The sequence below is a fragment of the Scyliorhinus torazame genome, chromosome 19 (genome assembly GCF_047496885.1).
Source record: "Scyliorhinus torazame isolate Kashiwa2021f chromosome 19, sScyTor2.1, whole genome shotgun sequence".
NCBI lineage: Eukaryota > Metazoa > Chordata > Chondrichthyes > Carcharhiniformes > Scyliorhinidae > Scyliorhinus > Scyliorhinus torazame.
Genome location: NC_092725.1, coordinates 105,980,499 through 106,002,155, shown reverse-complemented (window position 1 = coordinate 106,002,155; position 21,657 = coordinate 105,980,499). Strand labels below are relative to the sequence as shown.

At 47.6% G+C, this 21,657-nt stretch overlaps 1 protein-coding gene across 5 annotated transcripts in view; it reads left to right on the top strand.

The window, feature by feature from the left end:
- Positions 1 to 382: 382 nt before the first annotated feature.
- Positions 383 to 21,657, top strand: part of xpot (exportin, tRNA (nuclear export receptor for tRNAs)) — a 54,634-nt gene continuing 33,359 nt past the window's right edge. The window contains exons 1-9 of one of the 5 annotated variants that reach the window (XM_072485000.1): positions 383 to 469; positions 6,863 to 6,985; positions 9,754 to 9,836; positions 10,044 to 10,100; positions 13,221 to 13,290; positions 13,741 to 13,959; positions 15,853 to 16,037; positions 17,797 to 17,965; positions 20,575 to 20,811. In XM_072485000.1, the coding sequence (XP_072341101.1) occupies positions 6,923 to 6,985; positions 9,754 to 9,836; positions 10,044 to 10,100; positions 13,221 to 13,290; positions 13,741 to 13,959; positions 15,853 to 16,037; positions 17,797 to 17,965; positions 20,575 to 20,811 (1,083 nt within the window). In that variant the 5' untranslated portion in view covers positions 383 to 469; positions 6,863 to 6,922. Of the gene's footprint in view, positions 470 to 6,862; positions 6,986 to 9,753; positions 9,837 to 10,043; positions 10,101 to 13,220; positions 13,291 to 13,740; positions 13,969 to 15,852; positions 16,038 to 17,796; positions 17,993 to 20,574; positions 20,812 to 21,657 lie in introns of those variants that run through there. The other 4 variants (XM_072484997.1, XM_072484999.1, XM_072484996.1 and 1 more) reach the window with 4 other exon arrangements.

Below are 21,657 nucleotides of genomic sequence, written 5' to 3'. Positions count from 1 at the left end.
GCCCTCAGTTCTTACTGGAAATGACGATGTTGCTTTGGACGCCTATGTTATGCGGTGGTTGATTGGTTGAAATTTCCATGTAGAGCGTTTAAAAATTTAAGTGAAGGAGAGAGAGTGGGTACTGACCAAAAAACCCCCCACTTTCTCAAGTACAAATTGTCGCTGAATTCAATGAATAAGGTGAAAAACTGGTAATCCTTTCTCCAGCAAGACCCGGTTTGCACCAATCAGCTGCACGCTTTCATACAGGCACGAAACCGCTTCGGGAAACGGACCGTTAGATTCGCAAATCATCTCTAACCTATTTGTGTTTAATGAAATATAATAAAATATGTAATTTAAAATATAATCACAGCGTTCCTCCTTTAATTGATTTCAACACGATTAGTTCCGGGGCCGTGACCCGCCCGAGCCCCACATTTCCGGTGGAGTTGTAGCCGCGAGGTGGTGGCGCCGGGACTGAGGGAAGGTAAAGGGGAGGGGAGAGAGGAAGGAGGCGGCTGAGGGGGCAAGTCCAGGCGCGGAACTTCTCTTCCCCCCCCCCCCCAATATCTTCTTCTCCCCCCCCCCCCCCAATATCTTCTTCTCCCCCCCCCCAATATCTTCTTCTCCCCCCCCCAATATCTTCTTCTCCCCCCCCCAATATCTTCTTCTCCCCCCCCCCCAAGATCTTCTTCTCCCCCCCCAATATCTTCTTCTTCCCCCCCCCCAATATCTTCTTCTCCCCCCCCAATATCTTCTTCTCCCCCCCCAATATCTTCTCCCCCCCCAATATCTTCTTCTCCCCCCCCAATATCTTCTTCTCCCCCCCCAATATCTTCTTCTCCCCCCCCCAATATCTTCTTCTCCCCCCCCAATATCTTCTCCCCCCCCAATATCTTCTTCTCCCCCCCCCAATATCATCTTCTCCCCCCCCCCAATATCTTCTTCTCCCCCCCCAATATCTTCTCCCCCCAATATCTTCTTCTCCCCCCCATATCTTCTTCTCCCCCCCCCATATCTTCTTCTCCCCCCCATATCTTCTTCTCCCCCCCCAATATCTTCTTCTCCCCCCCCAATATCTTCTTCTCCCCCCCCAATATCTTCTCCCCCCCAATATCTTCTTCTCCCCCCCCCAATATCTTCTCCCCCCCCCAATATCTTCTTCTCCCCCCCCAATATCTTCTTCTCCCCCCCCCAATATCTTCTCCCCCCCCAATATCTTCTCCCCCCCAATATCTTCTCCCCCCCAATATCTTCTCCCCCCCCAATATCTTCTTCTCCCCCCCCAATATCTTCTCTTCCCCCCAATATCTTCTCTCCCCCCCCAATATCTTCACCCCCCCCAATATCTTCACCCCCCCAATATCTTCTCCCCCCCAATATCTTCTCCCCCCCCAATATCTTCTCCCCCCCAATATCTTCTCCCCCCCCAATATCTTCTCCCCCCCCCATATCTTCTTCTCCCCCCCATATCTTCTTCTCCCCCCATATCTTCTTCTCCCCCCATATCTTCTTCTCCCCCCATATCTTCTTCTCCCCCCCCATATCTTCTTCTCTCCCCCCATATCTTCTTCTCTCCCCCCATATCTTCTTCTCTCCCCCCCATATCTTCTCCCCCCCAATATCTTCTTCTCCCCCCATATCTTCTTCTCCCCCCATATCTTCTTCTCCCCCCATATCTTCTTCTCCCCCCATATCTTCTCTCCCCCCCATATCTTCTCCCCCCATATCTTCTCCCCCCATATCTTCTCCCCCCATATCTTCTCCCCCCCATATCTTCTCCCCCCCCATATCTTCTCCCCCCCCATATCTTCTTCTCCCCCATATCTCTCTTCCCCCCTATATCTCTCTTCCCCCCCATATCTCTCTTCCCCCCCCATATCTCTCTTCCCCCCATATCTCTCTTCCCCCCATATCTCTCTTCCCCCCCATATCTCTCTTCCCCCCCATATCTCTCTTCCCCCCCATATCTCTCTTCCCCCCCATATCTCTCTTCCCCCCATATCTCTCTTCCCCCCATATCTCTCTTCCCCCCATATCTCTCTTCCCCCCCATATCTCTCTTCCCCCCCATATCTCTCTTCCCCCCCATATCTCTCTTCCCCCCCATATCTCTCTTCCCCCCATATCTCTCTTCCCCCCCATATCTCTCTTCCCCCCCATATCTCTCTTCCCCCCATATCTCTCTTCCCCCCCATATCTCTCTTCCCCCCCATATCTCTCTTCCCCCCATATATCTCTTCCCCCCATATCTCTCTTCCCCCCCCATATCTCTCTTCCCCCCATATCTCTCTTCCCCATATCTCTCTTCCCCCCCATATCTCTCTTCCCCCCCATATCTCTCTTCCCCCCCATATCTCTCTTCCCCCCATATCTCTCTTCCCCCCATATCTCTCTTCCCCCCATATCTCTCTTCCCCCATATCTCTCTTCCCCCCATATCTCTCTTCCCCCCCATATCTCTCTTCCCCCCCCATATCTCTCTTCCCCCCCATATCTCTCTTCCCCCCCATATCTCTCTTCCCCCCCATATCTCTCTTCCCCCATATCTCTCTTCCCCCCATATCTCTCTTCCCCCCATATCTCTTCCCCCCATATCTCTCTTCCCCCCCATATCTCTCTTCCCCCCCATATCTCTCTTCCCCCCCATATCTCTCTTCCCCCCCATATCTCTCTTCCCCCCCATATCTCTCTTCCCCCCCATATCTCTCTTCCCCCCCATATCTCTCTTCCCCCCCATATCTCTCTTCCCCCCATATCTCTCTTCCCCCCATATCTCTCTTCCCCCATATCTCTCTTCCCCCCCATATCTCTCTTCCCCCCCATATCTCTCTTCCCCCCCATATCTCTCTTCCCCCCATATCTCTCTTCCCCCCCATATCTCTCTTCCCCCCCCATATCTCTCTTCCCCCCCATATCTCTCTTCCCCCCATATCTCTCTTCCCCCCCCATATCTCTCTTCCCCCCCATATCTCTCTTCCCCCCCATATCTCTCTTCCCCCCCCATATCTCTCTTTCCCCCCATATCTCTCTTCCCCCCCATATCTCTCTTCCCCCCATATCTCTCTTCCCCCCCATATCTCTCTTCCCCCCCATATCTCTCTTCCCCCCCATATCTCTCTTCCCCCCCATATCTCTCTTCCCCCCCATATCTCTCTTCCCCCCCATATCTCTCTTCCCCCCCCCATATCTCTCTTCCCCCCCCCATATCTCTCTTCCCCCCCCCATATCTCTCTTCCCCCCCCCATATCTCTCTTCCCCCCCATATCTCTCTTCCCCCCCCATATCTCTCTTCTCCCCCCATATCTCTCTTCTCCCCCCCCATATCTCTCTTCTGCCCCCCCCATATCTCTCTTCCCCCCCCCATATCTCTCTTCCCCCCCCCCATATCTCTCTTTCCCCCCCCCATATCTCTCTTCCCCCCATATCTCTCTCCCCCCCCCATATCTCTCTCCCCCCCCCCATATCTCTCTCCCCCCCCCATATCTCTCTCCCCCCCCCATATCTCTCTCCCCCCCCCATATCTCTCTTCCCCCCATATCTCTCTTCCCCCCATATCTCTCTTCCCCCCCCATATCTCTCTTCCCCCCCATATCTCTCTTCCCCCCCATATCTCTCTTCCCCCCCATATCTCTCTTCCCCCCCATATCTCTCTTCCCCCCCATATCTCTCTTCCCCCCCATATCTCTCTTCCCCCCCATATCTCTCTTCCCCCCCATATCTCTCTTCCCCCCCATATCTCTCTTCCCCCCCATATCTCTCTTCCCCCCCATATCTCTCTTCCCCCCCATATCTCTCTTCCCCCCCATATCTCTCTTCCCCCCCATATCTCTCTTCCCCCCCATATCTCTCTTCCCCCCCATATCTCTCTTCCCCCCCATATCTCTCTTCCCCCCCATATCTCTCTTCCCCCCATATCTCTCTTCCCCCCCATATCTCTCTTCCCCCCCATATCTCTCTTCCCCCCCATATCTCTCCCCACCCCCCCCATATCACCCCCCATATCTCTCCCCCCCCATCTCCTCCCTTGTCTCCCCCATCTCCTCCCTTGTCCCTCCCCATCTCCTCCCTTTTCCCCCCCATCTCCTCCCTTGTCCCCCCCCATCTCCTCCCTTGTCCCCCCCATCTCCTCCCTTGTCCCCCCCATCTCCTCCCTTGTCCCCCCCATCTCCTCCCTTGTCCCCCCCATCTCCTCCCTTGTCCCCCCCATCTCCTCCCTTGTCCCCCCCATCTCCTCCCTTGTCCCCCCCATCTCCTCCCTTGTCCCCCCCCATCTCCTCACTTGTCCCCCCCCATCTCCTCACTTGTCCCCCCCCATCTCCTCACTTGTCCCCCCCCATCTCCTCACTTGTCCCCCCCATCTCCTCACTTGTCCCCCCCCCATCTCCTCCCTTGTCTCCCCCCTATCTCCTCCCTTGTGCCCCCCATCTCCTCCCTTGCCCCCCCCCATCTCCTCCCTTGTCCCCCCCATCTCCTCCCTTGTCCCCCCCCATCTCCTCCCTTGTCCCCCCCCATCTCCTCCCTTGTCCCCCCCATCTCCTCCCTTGTCCCCCCCATCTCCTCCCTTGTCCCCCCCATCTCCTCCCTTGTCCCCCCCATCTCCTCCCTTGTCCCCCCCATCTCCTCCCTTGTCCCCCCCATCTCCTCCCTTGTCCCCCCCATCTCCTCCCTTGTCCCCCCCATCTCCTCCCTTGTCCCCCCCATCTCCTCCCTTGTCCCCCCCATCTCCTTCCTCGTCGCTCCCCCCATCTCCTCCCTTGTCGCCCCCATCTCCTCCCTTGTCGCCCCCATCTCCTCCCTTGTCGCCCCCATCTCCTCCCTTGTCGCCCCCATCTCCTCCCTTGTCGCCCCCATCTCCTCCCTTGTCGCCCCCATCTCCTCCCTTGTCGCCCCATCTCCTCCCTTGTCCGTCCCATCTCCTCCCTTGTCCGTCCCATCTCCTCCCTTGTCCGTCCCCCCATCTCCTGTCGCCCTTCCGTCCCCCCATCTCCTGTCGCCCTTCCCCCCCCCATCTCCTGTCGCCCTTCCCCCCCCCCCCCCCAATCTCCTGTCGCCCTTCCCCCCCCCCCATCTCCTGTCGCCCTTCCCCCCCCCCCATCTCCTGTCGCCCTTCCCCCCCCCCCCCATCTCCTGTCGCCCTTCCCCCCCCATCTCCTGTCGCCCTTCCCCCCCCCATCTCCTGTCGCCCGTCCCCCCATCTCCTGTCGCCCGTCCCCCCATCTCCTGTCGCCCGTCCCCCCATCTCCTGTCGCCCGTCCCCCCATCTCCTGTCGCCCGTCCCCCCCCATCTCCTGTCGCCCGTCCCCCCCCATCTCCTGTCGCCCGTCCCCCCCCATCTCCTGTCGCCCGTCCCCCCCATCTCCTGTCGCCCGTCCCCCCCCATCTCCTGTCGCCCGTCCCCCCCCATCTCCTGTCGCCCGTCCCCCCCCATCTCCTGTCGCCCGTCCCCCCCCATCTCCTGTCGCCCGTCCCCCCCATCTCCTGTCGCCCGTCCCCCCCATCTCCTGTCGCCCGTCCCCCCATCTCCTGTCGCCCGTCCCCCCATCTCCAGTCGCCCCCCCCCCCATCTCCAGTCGCCCGTCCCCCCATCTCCTGTCAACCCTCCCCATCTCCTGCCCCCCACTCTCCCCATCTCCTGCCCCTCCCCATCTCCTGCCCCTCCCCATCTCCTGCCCCCTCCATCCTCCCCATCTCTTGCCCCCCATCCTCCCCATCTCTTGCCCCCCACCCTCCCCATCTCTTGCCCCACACCCTCCCCAACTCTTGCCCCCCACCCTCCCCATCTTTACCCCCCCCACTCATCCCTCCCCTGTCCCCCCACCCCTTCCCCCCTCTCCTGCCCCCCACCCCGTTCCTCTCCAGCCCCCCCCCCTTCTGACTTCCTCAGCCATGGAGAGAGGCTGGTTAGGCTGGAGTGGTTCTCCTCAGAGCAGTGGAGACTTTGGGGGGGGTGGGGTCGTTGTCATTGAGTTGTACAAAATTATGAGGGACATAGGGTAGACAGCTTCGTAGAGGTGTCAATTACCAGGGGCAGGAGATCTGCGCCAGGGACCTGGGTTCAATTCTGGCCTTGGGTGACTGTATGGAGTTTGCACTTCTCCCCGTGTCTGCATGAGTTTCCTCCTTGTGCTCTGGTTCCTACCATAGTCCAAAAGATGTGCAGGTTAGGTGGCGCGATGGAGATAGGATGGGGGAGTGGGCCTAGGTAGGCAGAGGCTTAATGCAGACTCAATGGGATGAATGGACTCTTTTTGCACTCTAGGAATTCTTTCCTCACAGCACCAGGGACCTGAGTTCAATTCCGGCCTTGTGTGACTGTGTGTGGAGTTTGCTCTTCTCCCTGTGACAGCATGGATTTCCTCCCACAGTCCAAAGGTGTGCAGGTTAGGTGGATAGGCAATTCTAAATTGCTTAGTGTCCAAAGATGTGCAGTTTGGCTGGGGTTACGGGGATAGGGTAGGCGAGTGGGCCTATGTAGGGTAATTTTTCAGAACTAACACACCCCCCACCCCCCACCCCCCCCCACCCCTCCCAACAACCAACATCCCCATCCCCATTTCACCCAATCTGGAGGAAAGAGGGTAACGAGGCCTCACTACTAATTTTGAGGTTGATATTTTTGACTCTATGTCTTCACTTTGACAGATACTGTAGGTACATTTGCTCAGGAAGTTAGGCTATTGCATCATGCAGCACGGCAGTAGCATCCTGTTCCAGTAAAGCAACAGATTTTTAAGATAGTGACAGGCTTTACTGCAATCTGATGCAGGGGCACTAATGCTCAGATGAATAGGATGTGCAGGAAGCTCAGCGTTTCTGCTGCGTTTAGCATTACTGGTGTGTGTTAATGTCAGTTGTATTTTCATTGGTTACTATTGACAGATGCCTAAAGTCTGTAAATGGAAAGGGAGCAGACCTACCGTCAAGAATAGGTAATCGGCAATGATGGATGAGCAAGCACTGTTGGGTTTGAACCCAAATGCTGATGCCAGTTTTAGACAGAGGGTGAGTAAGCTTGAATTAAAATATGAACAGTCACTAACAAAGTTTTGTTCCAGGCGACATGTCGGCGCAGCGGTTAGCACTGCTGCCTCACAGCGCTGCAGATCCGGGTTCAATCCCGGCCCCTGTCTGTGTGGAGTTTGCACCATCTCCCATGTCTGCGTTGGTCTCACCCACGCAACTCAAAGATGTGCAGGGTAGGTGGATTGGCCACGCTGAATTGCCCCTTAATTGGAAAAAAATATTTTTAATGAAAACAATACATAGTTTTGTTCTGCCCAAAGGGTCTTTAATATGTTGTGTCAAGATTCATTGTGTGTTCATTGAGTATTGAAATAAGCACAATATTAATGTGACACAAATGGATGACCAGGTGACCACTGGTGCTGTATTATGTATATAAATACATGACTGGATGTGCATTTTTTTTTGGGGGGGGGGGGGGGGGGGGGGGGTGATGTGCGAATTTTATAAAGTTCATGGGGATAAAATACCTTTGAAAGTTTACGCTCTTGCTAATGCTCAAGCCATGTTTTAAAGTTTCTACCATGACTGTGCAATTGGGATAGATCACCGAATGGTTATGGGATTGAAGGAGCCCAGCTCATTCAGTCTATGTTGCCTGTGCCAGCTCTCTGCAAAGTTAACTTAAGCCCACAATGCTGTTCTTGCTCCTTTCTGCTTGCTGCTCGAGGGAGGGAGCAGTGAAGAGAGGCGGATGGGTGGGGTGGAGTGGGAAGCAGAGCCATGTGGCATGGGCGAGGTGGAGTGGGGAGCAGAGGGAGTGGCAATGGGGAGCAGACACCGTGCAGGAGGGGGTGGCGAGCTGCATGGAGGCGGGCAATGGGCAATGATCCAGACTCAAAACATTAGCCCCCTTTTCTCTCCACAGATGCTGTCAGACTTGCTGAGATTGTCCAGTAATTTCTGTTTTTGATCTTTATGTATCTCCTTCCTTGGGGTGAATGCATGTTGTCTGAGGCCATTTGGTTAAGACAGTGTCCTCCTCCATTTCTTAATTGGATTGCATGGTGGTGGTTATCTTGTGTCATTGTCCTCGGTTCCAGCCCCTTTGATACTGCCACCTACAGCAGAACTGGTACAGTGATTGTTCTGCAACAAGAATAGTATGTAATCTCTTTTGAAAACTCTCGTTGAAGTCTTCTGGTTTACTAATGGGGATTGCTTCCCCACTTGTGTAACAGAATAAAGACTGCTTGGCATTTGAATGAAATACCCTGTTTGAGTGTTGTTTTAAAATATTCCACATCATCAGCAACAAGCTTATTGAGCCCTACAGGCTCCAAGAAGGCTAATTTCTTGGACTCCCCAATATGTCAAAAAGCTCCCACAGAAACACACTTGAAAATGTGATCACTTAAGGGCGGCATGGTGGCACAGTGGTTAGCACTGCTGCTCATGGCGCTGAGGACCCAGGTTTGATCCCAGCCCCGGGTCACTGTCCGTGTGGAGCTGCATATTCTCCCCGTGCCGGTGTGGGTCTTACCCCCACAACCCAAAGATGTGCAAGTTAGGTGGATTGGCCATGCTAAATTGCCCCTTAATTGGAAAACAATAAAGAAAATGTGATAATTTAAAGTCTCCAAAAAGCAACTCCATAATACCCATGAATGGAATGAAAGGTACAGGATTCCGTACGAACCAAATAGAAATAATCTATAGAAATAATGTAATTCCTGCTGCTTCCGAGGTACTGAACCTGGACAGAATATCCTCGAGCTTTGTTTGGTTATCGTCAGAGGGTGTTTGTGCACAGCCTTCACTGTAGGTTAAATAGATTAAGTAGAATCAATTTGGTTGAATTATAAGATAGTGTAGCGCAGAAGGACGCATTTTGTCCCATTGTGGAACTTTTGAAGAGCGATTAGTTTCCCCAATTCCTTCCCCATATCCCTGAAATGTTGTTTTGTAATTAGCCAGTTTTTGAAAGCTGCGATTGAATCTGCAACCACTGGCTTATTAGACAGTGTGTTCCAAATCCCAACCACTCGTCACATAAAATGTTTTTCTTTCTAGTATATTGATTCTAATTAACCTATTTAATCTGAGCACAAAATTGGACACACTACTCTATCTAGGACTGGACTGGTGTTTTATCCGTGTTTAATATATTTTCCTTGCTTTCGCACTTTGTGTCACTTTATAATGGATCCCACATGCATTATATTTTAAGGCTGATTATATGCAGTCTCTGGAAGGGATCGGCCTGATGGCCGGCTTTTTCTCATGCTGTGATTTCTTGTGCTCTGATCGTAGTGAAGCTGAGGGGTGTGACGCGAGGTAAGAAAACTGCCTTTGATCCTTGAAAGATCTTTGATCACCTGTAGCAAACGCACCTGAGTGTCTCACTGACCAGCTGGGTAAAGATAGTGTCTCGCCTTCAAAGGCTTGTTTACCAGAAAGTCCCAGGGCTGATAATGTATCTGTGCAAGATTGACTCATTTCAGACGAGACCCTGTTGGGGCACTATGGTGGGCCTCAGTGCCCACCGTGGGTAAGCTGTGGTTGTGTCTGTGCTGGTGTTTGCACGCGCTCCAGAATCGCTAGTTGGCAGTCACTCTCTGGGTGCACAGATAATGGGATGGTCACTTGGGGGTGAGGGCGAGCCTGTATACCTGCAATCCAGAAACGGTCAGCAGCTTAAGGAGAAAAGCAAATTAGGGGAAGAGAAAGGTAAAGGACCTATCTCTTGTGTTTAATCCAGGGTGAAAATACTAAGCTGTATCTTTTTCTTTGAATCCACTCTCCAGGCATTGGCGTATTTTGAACAGCTGAAGGTTTCCCAGCATGGGTGGCAAGTGTGTGCTGAAGCATTAGCACAGGGAATATACAGGTACGAACTTACACATGCATTGCCCGCTATTGTAGCATTACGTGTTTTTCTTTCTGAATAAAGCTGACATGTTGTATTGGAGGTAAATGCAACCGGAAACTAAGAAGTTTGTAGAATTTCCAAATTTGGGTGGTGTGGTTTATGAACAGTTTGCTGTATCTCATCATGAAGAGACAAACCAAATGCAATTGTTTTTTTTGTCCACAGTGATGACCATGTAAAGTTCTTTTGTATTCAAGTATTGGAATATCAAATTAAATTCAGGTAAGAGTGTATATATTATGCTTTTCGCGCTATAGTATCTGCGTGTCTTCTGTTCCAGAAAGTCGGGGGTGAAGGATTGAACTGGAGCCAAATTTTAAATGCTTTATAAGCTTTTATTTACAGTGATGCATACTACAAAGATACAAATTGAAACAGTGCAATTTCAGTCTACTCCTGGGGCGACACGGTGACTCAGTGGTTAGCACTGCTGTCTACAGCGCTGCGGACCTGGGTTCGATCCCGGCCCTGGGCCACTGTCTGTGTGGAGTTTGCACATTCTCCCCGTGTCTGCATGGGTTTCACCCCCCACAACCCAGATATGTGCAGGTTACGTGGATTGGTTATACTAAATTGCCTCTTAATTGTAAAAGAATAATTGGGTACTATAAATTTTTAAAAAACATTTCAGTCTACTCCTATATGTCAAAACACAAGTGCAAACAAAAGGAATATGTTCAAGACTTGCATCTTTTTTAAATTTGACGGCAGCTTGCGTGCCTGTTGCTTTCTCTAGGGCAATGCCTCAGCCAGCCGGAGTCAACTGGCTGTGTGTTTATGTGCGCATGTGTGTGTGCGCAGAAATGCATGGCAAGGGGCAACACAGTGGCGCAGTGGGTTAGCCCTGCTGCCTCACGGCGCCGAGGTTCCAGTTTCGATCCCGGCTCTGGGTCACTGTCCATGTGGCGTTTGCACATTCTCCCCGTGTTTGCGTGGGTTTCGCCCCCACAACCCAAAGATATGCAGTCTACGTGGATTGGTCACACTAAATTGCCTCTTAATTGGAAAAATTTAATTGGGTACTCTAAATTGAAGGAAAAAAAAGAAATGCATGGCAGATCTAAGCGTGACCAATCCATGCAATTCTTTTTGGTTGTGGGGGTGAGACCCGCACTGACATGGGCCAAATGTACAAACTCCACACAGCCATTCACCCGGGGCCGGGATCGAACCCGGGTCCTCGGCACTGCGCCACCGTGCTTTGGGCAGCACTTGTTGAACAATATGGAATGTGCTAATAGTTAAACAACGAGGAATTTTAAGATAATTGGTCAAGCTCATAATGTACCTAATTTACTTTGCTGGAAGCAACAAAACATTCGTATACAGGGACCTGTCCTTTGCAAACAAAAGGAATATGTTCAAGTCTTGCACCTTTTTTAAATTAGTCGGCAACTGTTGCTTTCACTAGGACAATGCCTCAGCCAGCTGGAGTCAACTGGCTGTGTGTGTGCGCGCGCGCAGAAATGCATGGCAGATGTAAGTGACACTGAAATTGCCTAAGCCTCCTCGATATTATGCTTGTTTGATCTGGGTGAAAGTACTGGAAAACATTCACCAGCATTACTTTTTGTAGCATTTCTTATCAATATCTTAATCTGTTTTTTTTTCTTTGGCATAGATATTGTGATCTTTTGCTGGTTTTAATCTATGAACCTACATTTTTCATTTCCTGTGATCGTTTTTCCATCAAGTCCTTTTATCCGTAGTTATGGAACCTCTCATGCTGTAATTACGACCAGAGGGCACAGATTTTAAAATAATTATCAAAAAAGCCTGGGACGAGGGAATAAGAAGAAAAGATATATTTTGCACTCAGTCAGTTGTGATCTGGAATTTGCTGCCTCGAAGGGTGGTGGAAGCAGGTTTAATAGTTTTTTTGAAAATTTATATTTTTTGTCCCCCCCCAATTAAGACGTGGCTAATCCACCTACCCTGCAAGCCTTTGGTTGTGGGGGTGAGACCCACGCAAACACGGGGAGAAAGCGAAAACTCCACACGGAAAGTGACTCAGACCGGGATCAAACCTAGGCCCTCGGAGCTGTGTGGCAGCAGCGCTAAACACTGCGCCACCGTGCCACCCCAGTAGGGTCAATAGTAACTATTGAAAGAGCATCGGACATGCAGACCTCAAAAAGGAAAATGTATGCAGTGCTATGGAAAAGAGCAGGGCGGTGGACCTAAATAGTAATCGTTTCAGAGAGTTGCCAAAGACGTCATGGGCTGACTGGCCGCCTCCTGTGCTCTTGATTCCATTGCATTCTGAGCACAGCTACGATGATTTTCTAGATCCATAGATTTAATTTTTGTATGGACACATGATTCTTCACATTGAAGGATGAAATATTTAAATAGCAGCAGAATTACTCACGAGCCAAATCCCGATGCCACTTGAGATTTTTTAAATTTTCCCTTTTGAATTTTGCCTTTTTGAACGCTTGCCATTCTTTTTTGTCCATGGATTCTTGCATGACACATTTCAATCTGATTTTGGGGAATGAGTGACTGGCGTGTTCTTGGGAACAAGCTGACTTCTTTGCTGTGGGCACAAGGATAGTAGTTGGCAGATGGCAGTGTGTTTGTAGGTGAGCTTCCGGCTCCGTATCTTCATTTTTGTATTCTCTTGTGAGACTCGTGGTCACCAACCACATTGACATTCCTGATAGTAATTTGCATTTAATGGGGTCTCGATGTTTATAAAGGTGACTATGAAATTGTGTGTGGGAAACTCTTATGTATTGTTAAGTGTGTCCGTATGACTGAACCTAATAGATTGTCAGTCGTAACTCAGTTGGTAACAATACTGTCCTGAAATTGGAAGCTTGTGGGTTCCAATTCTAACTCCAGTGATTTGAGCACGAAATTCAAGACTTAGGGGAGTGCTGCACCATCTAATCGTTTAGGTGAGTCATTAGGTTATGGCCCCATGATTCCCCTCCGAAGACCCTTTAGAAGAGCAGGGGAATTATCCCTGGTGACCCAACCAATATTTATCCCTCCATCAAAATCACTAAAGCAGAGTTTCTGATCATTACCATGGTGGGAGCTTGCTGTTCACAAGGTGGCTGCTGTGTTTCTTACATTACAATGGTGAATACAGTTCAAAAAGCACTACTTTGCTGTAAAGTGCTGAGGTTGGGAATGCCGTTATATTAAGCAACAATTACCCTTTTATAATAAAATATTCTGTGATAAATGTTGGCTCGGGGGTATGATCTGACATTTCGGTGTATGATTGATACTGTAGCACTTCAACATGGCTTCCTATTGCAAGCTATTTTTATTTTAGTTGTGTCTTGTGAATGTTGTATTTGAAAGTTAGTTTTTTGTTCAATGTTACAGGTATGTCGTTCTAACTGGAACACAGCATCAACTCATTAGACAAACTATGATGACCTGGCTTCAGGCTCAAGTGAGTTGTGTGACTGTACTGTCTATAATTATACTGAACAAAATCCTGAGACTGTCCACCTGTCTAGGAATACAATGGTTTTCAAAATTGGTTCTAGTTCTTGCATGTAACTTTTCAAATAGTTAACTTTGTTATATGGGAAAGACCTCGGGTGGGGATAGTTGGATAGCTTCCATAGAGCTGGCATAGGCATAATGGGCCAAATTGCTTCCTGATAACACATGAGGACGAAAAATTTGGATTCGTTGAGTGTTTAAAATTGGCTCTGTTCCTTTCTTGATAAATTGCCACCTCGTAATTCTAACTTGACTGAAGTGATTTTTTGATTTTTCTCATCAAACTGTTTGCCACAAGCTCCTAATTGTGCGGGAGTCAGGTGCTTTAAAAGTCTGCTTCTGCGCATCGCTCAAACATTGAATCCTCCCCATTTTATCTTTTACCCCACCCCAGACGGTGAGTCCACACCCAGAGAAGACTTTTATTCGCAACAAAGCGGCTCAAGTCTTTGCTCTGCTTTTTTTAGCTGAGTATCTGACTAAGTGGCCCAAGTTCTTCTTTGACATTCTCTCGGTCGTTGGCCTCAATCCTCGAGGAGTCGATCTTTATCTGCGAATCCTTATGGCCATCGATGCGGAGGTAGTAGATCGGGACATTGTTCATACGGCAGAGGTAAGAACGGTGAGCACAAATTTGATCTTCCATGTGTGTGATCTGTCCTAGCTTGTTTGACACTAAAGTATGTGACTGGCTTAAAAAGCTGCTAATTTGTCAAATATTTACTCGTGCAGTGAGTTAATTATGTGCAGCCGGCGGCTCAGTGATTAGCACTGGTGCCTCATGGAGCCGAGGTCCCGGGTTCGGTCCCGGCTCTGGGTCACTGTTCTTGTGGAGTTTGCACATTCTCGTGTTTGCGTCGGTTTCGCCCCCACAATCCAAAGATGTACAGGGTAGGTGGATTGGCCACGCTAAATTGCGCCTTCATTGGAAAATTAAATTGGGTACTCTAAATTTATAAAAAAAGAATTATGTGCAACCGCAGCAATATGGCTGTTTCCAACAACACCTCTCTGTGAAATTTAGACATTGAGGTGCCTCTCCTCAAAATAGCTTGCACTTTTGCATTGATAAATGAATTATCAATGCTGCTTTGTACTGATTTGTCGGTCTCTTGGCCAATGGGAATTTTCATCTTATTAAAAAAACAAGAGTTTATGGTGATTGCGAGTTCCTGAAATTCAGTATTGAGAATTTGAAGTTGGAAAGAACGTGCTTTAAAGAGTTCCTTTCATTCTCCAGCCTTTATGTTTTCAATAAGTTCTCTTCACTAATTTATATCAGAAACACCATAATTCACTTCAGATTAGATAAAGATGCAATGCCCCCAGTGTCTGGGTATTCAAAATGTTTTTTTTCTCATCAGTTCTTACATGTGTCACTCTTCTGAAGGTGTATGCTGAGACATGGTTGTGTTGGTGGCTGTGACCAATTAGTACTTCAATTATCTGCCTATTCCAGATCAGTGCAGCAAGTGTTGGATATTCCACTATTATTAGAGGCGAGCCCTATCCTTTTCTCACTTGATGCCTGTTTAGTTCCACACATGATGGCAGTAGGTGGTCATTTGGGGTAGGAGTTTTAGCCTGCTTCTTCCTTTGGCAGACCAAGGGCAACCGTGTCTACTGCCACCCTGGCAATGTGTAACTCGTAACCATGGGGAGTAAAATGGTTGGTATGCCTTTTCCATCCAGGTCTTTTAAAAAAAAAAAAAAAAAAATTTAGAGTACTCCATTATATTTTTCTTCCAATTAAGGGGCAATTTAACGTAGCCATTTCACCTACCCTGCACACCTTTTTGAGAATGTGCAAACGCCACATGGAGTGACCCGGGGTCGGGATTGAACCCAGGTCCTCAGTGCCGTGAGGCAGCAATGCTAACCACTGCGCCACCATGCTGCCCCTTCATCCCATGCATTTGGTTGAATCGCATATATACTACTGCCTGAACGAAAATGCCAAAAGGTAATCACAAAAGTAAACATTTTACACATTGTTGGAAATAAAGCACCGTGTGTACAAACTGATTGAATTGCAGTGCAAGTCCTGTCTGTCTGTGTTAATTACGCTCACTGCCAGCATTGCGTGAATGCAATCTCAGCATAATTTCTCAGGTCCTCAATTTCGGCAGGTTTTACTTTAAGGTGGCGGTAATGAGGTTTACAGACCTAGCTGTAGCTGTGGGCTTAGAGAACATAAAACATTTTTTATTTAAATACATGGTGAGCTTTCTATACCACCTGCCTGAACACACTTTAAATCTGTCCCCCAATGAAGGGATGTCCAACGTATGGCTCCTAAAAACAAATAGGATTATTAAAAAATACCAGTTTTGGAAATGTTATCCTGAAAACAAATGCCAAGTATTACAATACTTGATTGAGTTAATTTGTGCATTTTTTTAACTTGTTTAATTCTCTTATTCCTTTCATTAAAATAGTTTTTATGGCAATGTATTACTTTAGCAAAACAATCTTTCAATGAATTAAGTATTTTCTGTTGCTGCAGGAGTGTAGACGAAATACTTTAATAAAGGATGCAATGAGGGAGCAATGTATACCAAATCTTGTGGAGTCGTGGTACCAGATCCTGCACACCTATCAGGAAACCAACTCTGAGCTAACATGTCAATGCCTTGAGGTTGTGGGAGCCTTTGTATCCTGGATTGACTTGAATCTGATTGCAAATGACAGGTACGTGTTACTTTGAACGTTTTTGTTTTCGGCCGAAATTGATTTTCCCCTCAATCATTGCTTCTTTCTGTTTATACAAATAGGGCTCCATCAGAATTCTTTGTGTAATTCTCCATCAGTGGTGTGAATTGTTTCCATCACTAAAGTGGTGCGGTGGTCAGAGGTAATCAGACTAGTTGGGTGTTTAACACGTAGTGCTTTTTGTGGGGGCTTGCTGTGCGCAAACTGGCTACTGCATTTCTGACACTGCAGCCGTGTCTACATTTCAATTAGTACATCATTGGTGTAAAGTTCTGGTGAAGGGACTGATACTGAAGCACAATATAAATCGAAAAGTTTCTTTTCTGACTTGTTTACCCAAAGAAATGGCTGGGGGATCTGCTGGGGCTGTGTTGCTAAATCTGAAGTTACATCTCGTGGGTGGTCTTGATCTAGATGGAAACTTGAGCTTGGGAATTCGCTGGCCTTTCAGTCAAGAAAGCTTCATTCCCATATTCTACTTGACAAAATAAAAGCATCACCCCCTCTCTCCCCACTGGTGGACATTCCTCTTTGGGCAGTTTTATTTTGTACTGCATTAGCTGAAGCAAACCAATACTGTATGGGCTAAAAATGTATCTCTTTGTGTAATACTTTAGCCTTTCATATTTTGCCAGTACCATCTGCACTGGGGAGGGGAACGCTGTGCTTGAAAGAAAAAGGAAGGTGGTGGTCAGGATTCAGCCTGGCCCTTGGTTTCACTCATCCTCTAATATAAAAAGAGAGCCTGAATCTACCGCACTTTCTATACGTTGCTTATGACATTCAAAGTGAAAGTGTCCGAGAGGGGAAGTTAACTTGTTGCAGGACAAGATGGCGTTGTTGCAGGATCAACCCACAAATCGTCCTGAAATTGTGACTGACCGTGAAGAAACACAACTTTTCTGATGGTGCATTCTTCAATTGCTTGCCATCTGCTGTACAATGACTACATTGGATTTTTATTCTCTTAAAATATTGAGCAAAGAGAGAAGGGCCCAGCGATGCCGTGGGACTGGGTTAACTGTGTTTCCAAAATTTAGTGTCCATGGAAAACTGAATATCACACTGCATTTTGTTTATAAATTTGTCAGTTACAATGACCTTTCCCTTTTTAATGTATGTGTAGTTACCTGGCATAGTTCATAATTGACCTCTGTATTTCTCAGTCTGAGCAGTAAAATGTGTATAAAACAATCTTCAAATTGAAATGTGTTGTAATAAATGAAGTCCAGGTAAAATTGCCACCATAACAACATCAAGTTTTTCCCCAGAGAGGAAACTGTTAATAAAAATAAACAGCCCGTGAAAACTGGAAATCTGAAAAGTTGCACTAATTTAGGTAACCCTGCCTAGTAGTTATGGAAGCCTTCAGTGGATACTGCATTCTCAAACTCCATATGATCAACTGAGCATTCACGACAGATCAGAACTTGTCAAGCAGCTGAAGAGACCATTCCCGGTGATCTTTTCAGTTATGGAAGGAACAGGACCAGACCCTTGAGGGTGCGAGTAAGTGTCCCCCGAATCCGATCCTGTTCTTCCACTGTTCTGTGTTTTGTCCAGGCACACACACTGGCAGTGATGTTTCCAGTTAAGGAGTTTGCTATTGTATTGTGCAGCTGGAAAGAATAATGGTACAGGAAATCTGCACTGTAGAATACTGTGCAATGCTAAAAGATTTAGTTTAGGAGTTTTGGATAGCTTCGAGTCCATCCACCAATTATTTTTTCTTCTTTAGGTTTGTGAATGTGCTGCTCAGTCACATGTCAGTGGAAGTCCTCCGTGAGGAAGCCTGTGACTGTCTATTTGAAATAGTAAATAAAGGCATGGATCCTATTGATAAGACTAAACTTATAGAATCGCTTTGTCAGGTGCTACTGGCTTCTGGCTTCTTCAACACTGAGCAGGTCCGTGCTACAGTACAATCACAGCAAGTATTCATCTTTCTTTGTATTTGGACGGGCCCCCTCTGATAGTTTGAAAGTTGTAATGTCAGATTTGCATGATATTTATGATTGATTGGTGGTTACCATTAGCACTGTGGTATTGCCGTTAAAGTAAATTAAATGGGAGTGTGTCAAAAACTACCTGGCATGGTAGACTGAACTGATGCCTACAGCGGGCAGATTGTTTGCGCGACGGTACATTTTATTTCTGCTGATAAGCAGGCTAAATGCTCTTGTCCTCCCATTCAGAGGTGTGGTTACTCAGGCCAGATAACTCGGCTGGCTAGATGGCTAGTGCGTGGTCCAGAATACAGTCAAGATCATTGGTTCGATTCCTCTTCCAGTTGAGTAGATTTGGGACCGGCCTCCTTGCCCTGCCCCTGAGAGTAGAAGGCAGTGCAAACCAACACTGACAATAGTGCCAAGATAATGGCTCGGGGTGAAGCATCAGCTGCCAGTGAACCTAAGGACTGCCTTATGAATTGATGCCATCATCGTAGCTCCAGGATATCACTGCAGGTGTTCCTCAGGATAGTGCCCTCGACCCAACCATCTTTAGTCGCTTCATCAATGACCTTTCTTCCATTATTAGGTCAGAAGTGGGGATGTTCGCTGATGGTTGCACAATGTTTAGCACCATTCGTGACTCCTCAGGTACTGAAACGGTCCATGCCCTTATGCAGCAAGACCTGAGGTTAGCGTGGTAGCGCAGTGGTTAGCACTGATGCCTCACGGCGCCAAGGATCCGGGTTCGATCCTGGCCCCTGGTCACTGACCGTGTGGAGTTTGCACATTCTCCTCATGTCTGCGTGGTTCTCGCCCCCAAAACCCAAAGATGTGCAGTGCAGGTGGACTGGCCACGCTTAATTGGAACAAAAAATAATTGGGTACTCTTTTTTTAAAGAAAAAAAAAATGTTTAAACAGCAAGACCTGACAAAAAGAGTGGATCTAACCATCGCCCTTTGACATTCAATGGCATTACCATTGCACACACTGGGGGCTTACCATTGACCAGAAACTGAACTGGACTAGCCATATAAATACTGTGGCAGCAAGTCAGAGGCTAGAAATCCTGTAACTAGTAACTCATCCCTGACTCCCCAGAGCTCACCACCATTTAACAGGCACAAGTCAGGAGTGTGATGGAATACTCTCCACTTGCCTGGATGAGTGCAGCTCCAACAAAACTCGAAGCTCGACATTATCGAGGACAAAGCAGCCCGCTTGATTGGTTCCCCCTTCCATAAACATTCAATCCCTTCACCGGCGAACAGTGGCAGCCATGTGTACCATCTGCATGATGCACTGCAGGAACTCGCCGAGTTTCCTTTGGCAGAACCTTCCAAACCCACAACCGTTACCATCTAAAAGGACAAAGCAGCAGATACCGGTGAACACCACCACCTCCAGTCCCTTACCAGCTTACTTGGAAATATATTTCCGTTCCTTCACTGTCGCGGAGTCAAAATCCTGGAACTCCCTCCCTAACAGCACAGGGTGTACCTACACCGCATGGACTGCAGTGATTCAAGAAGGCAGCCAACCACCTGAAGGGCAACAATAAATGTTGGCTTAGGTAGCAACACCTGTACCCTGTGAATGAATTTTTAAAAGATGTAGTTGCTCACTCCCTTGTCTTGCATAGACATCAGTGAAATTTGGATTGGCTCCCTCTGGTGATATAATGCTGGCTTTCAGTTGCAATTTTGAAACTTACCTTTGTGAGTGCTGTAGAATCTGAGTTCACCAGGGCCACGTGTTTCCGCTCAAAAGTAATTGTGTTAATGTAAACGTGGCTTAGATGCGATGAGGAAAGTTGTGATTCTTGCCTTGGGTGCAGTGCCAAAATTCTTTAGCTATGGTATGGGGAAATCCGAAACATTGGTATTTTCGACTTTTGTAGTAAATGCTTGTGCTGGGAAGTGGGGAGCTTGTACTGGAGAGGAATCCAGTGCTATTCAGGAGCAGGCATGCTATTGTTGATGATATGGAGATGTGTTGCAAGTAACACAAACTAAAACTGTGTTGATGCAATGCAATGGAAAATAAATCTTAATTTTGCAAGGCAGATTTACCACTTGTATAACAAGGCACCCCATGCACATTTAAACATTTGCTCCCTCCACGACTGTACAGTAGCAGTAGTGTGCACCGTCAATAAGATGCACTGCAGCAACTTGTCAAGGCTCTTTCAACAGTATCCCCCAAGTACGTGACCTCTACCACCTAGGTGGACAAGTACACCAGATGAAAGGGAACAGCACTACTTGTAAATTCTCCTCTTAATCCGCACACCATCCTGATTTACAACGACACCACTGTTCCTTCAATGTTGTTGCGTCAAAATCCTGATCCTGAATCTAACTCCTTCACTGTGGGTGTACCTACACCACATGGACTGTAGTGGAGGTCTGCTCACCACCACCTACCCAAGGACAATTGGGGATGGGCAAAGGAAGCTGCCTTTGCCAACAATGCCCAGATCCCAAAGGAATATAAAACCCATCTGGAGCTGTTGCATCCTTTTGCTTTGCAGCAAAATAATTAGATTTTTTTTCTGTCTTTCTAGGAGGAAGATGTCGACTTCTTGGCAAGGTTTTCCAAACTAGTTAATGGGATGGGCCAGGCTTTGATAACCAGTTGGGGTAAACTGGTAAAAGCAGGGGATGTGAAGAACAGCCAAGTGACTCTTCAGGCTGTGGAAGCTAAAGTGCCTCTTCTGCTTAAGCTGCTTGTTCATGAAGATGATGATATTTCGTCGAATATAATTGGTTTCTGCTATGACTACCTTCATATGCTTAAACAAGTAAGCTAGAAGACATGAGGGGAGTTGGTGTTTTTGTTTTTACCTGTTGTACTAATGCTTTGTGGCCAGGTTGTGACTGCCTCTCTAATGAGTTGAAAGAACTCTGGTTGAATTAACGTTACGTCGAGTTTTGCACTTTGCCTCGTTCCATCGGTTCCTAATTTGAAGTACATACGGGTTGATTTTTTTTTCTGTGTCATTGAGCTGACTAATGTTGATCTTTGTTCAGACAATGGCATAAGTGAAAATGCTCGTGTGGCACAATGTTCTTTAATTTATTTTCCTGAAGTGGATATAACTTTACTAGATGGATGAAGTTTGGCAACAACCGTTCCCCTAATTTTCAACAGGATGGGAAATTAACAACTTCACAGTTGTGTTTAAATGGAGTAAATATTTGGTTCGCTTTTAATTTGGAATTGCATATCGAACAAGTTGCGAAAAGAATCCAAAACTAGGGGCCTTAAAAACATGATGGTTACTATGTAACCAGGTGCAGTGAGAAGGTAGAACTTGCTACCACAAGAGGGGGTTGACATAAATAACTTCAAAACTTTGAAAAGGTGGCTAGATGAGTACATGAGAGAAAAGGGAATAGAAAGATACGAGAGGAATGAATGGGATTGGATTTGTGTGGAATATACCAGCATGGATTGGTTGGGCAGAATGGCCTGTTGCTGTGCTATATATTCTCCTGTAGGAAAAAGGATCGAGGAAAATGTAAATGAGCAAGCAAAAAAGAGTTAATGAGCTAAAAAATTCTCTATAGTGTTATCCTGTTCCTGTGGAACCATTTTATTTTTAGTAATGTGGATTGCTTTAACAAAACAGGTACATAGTCATAGT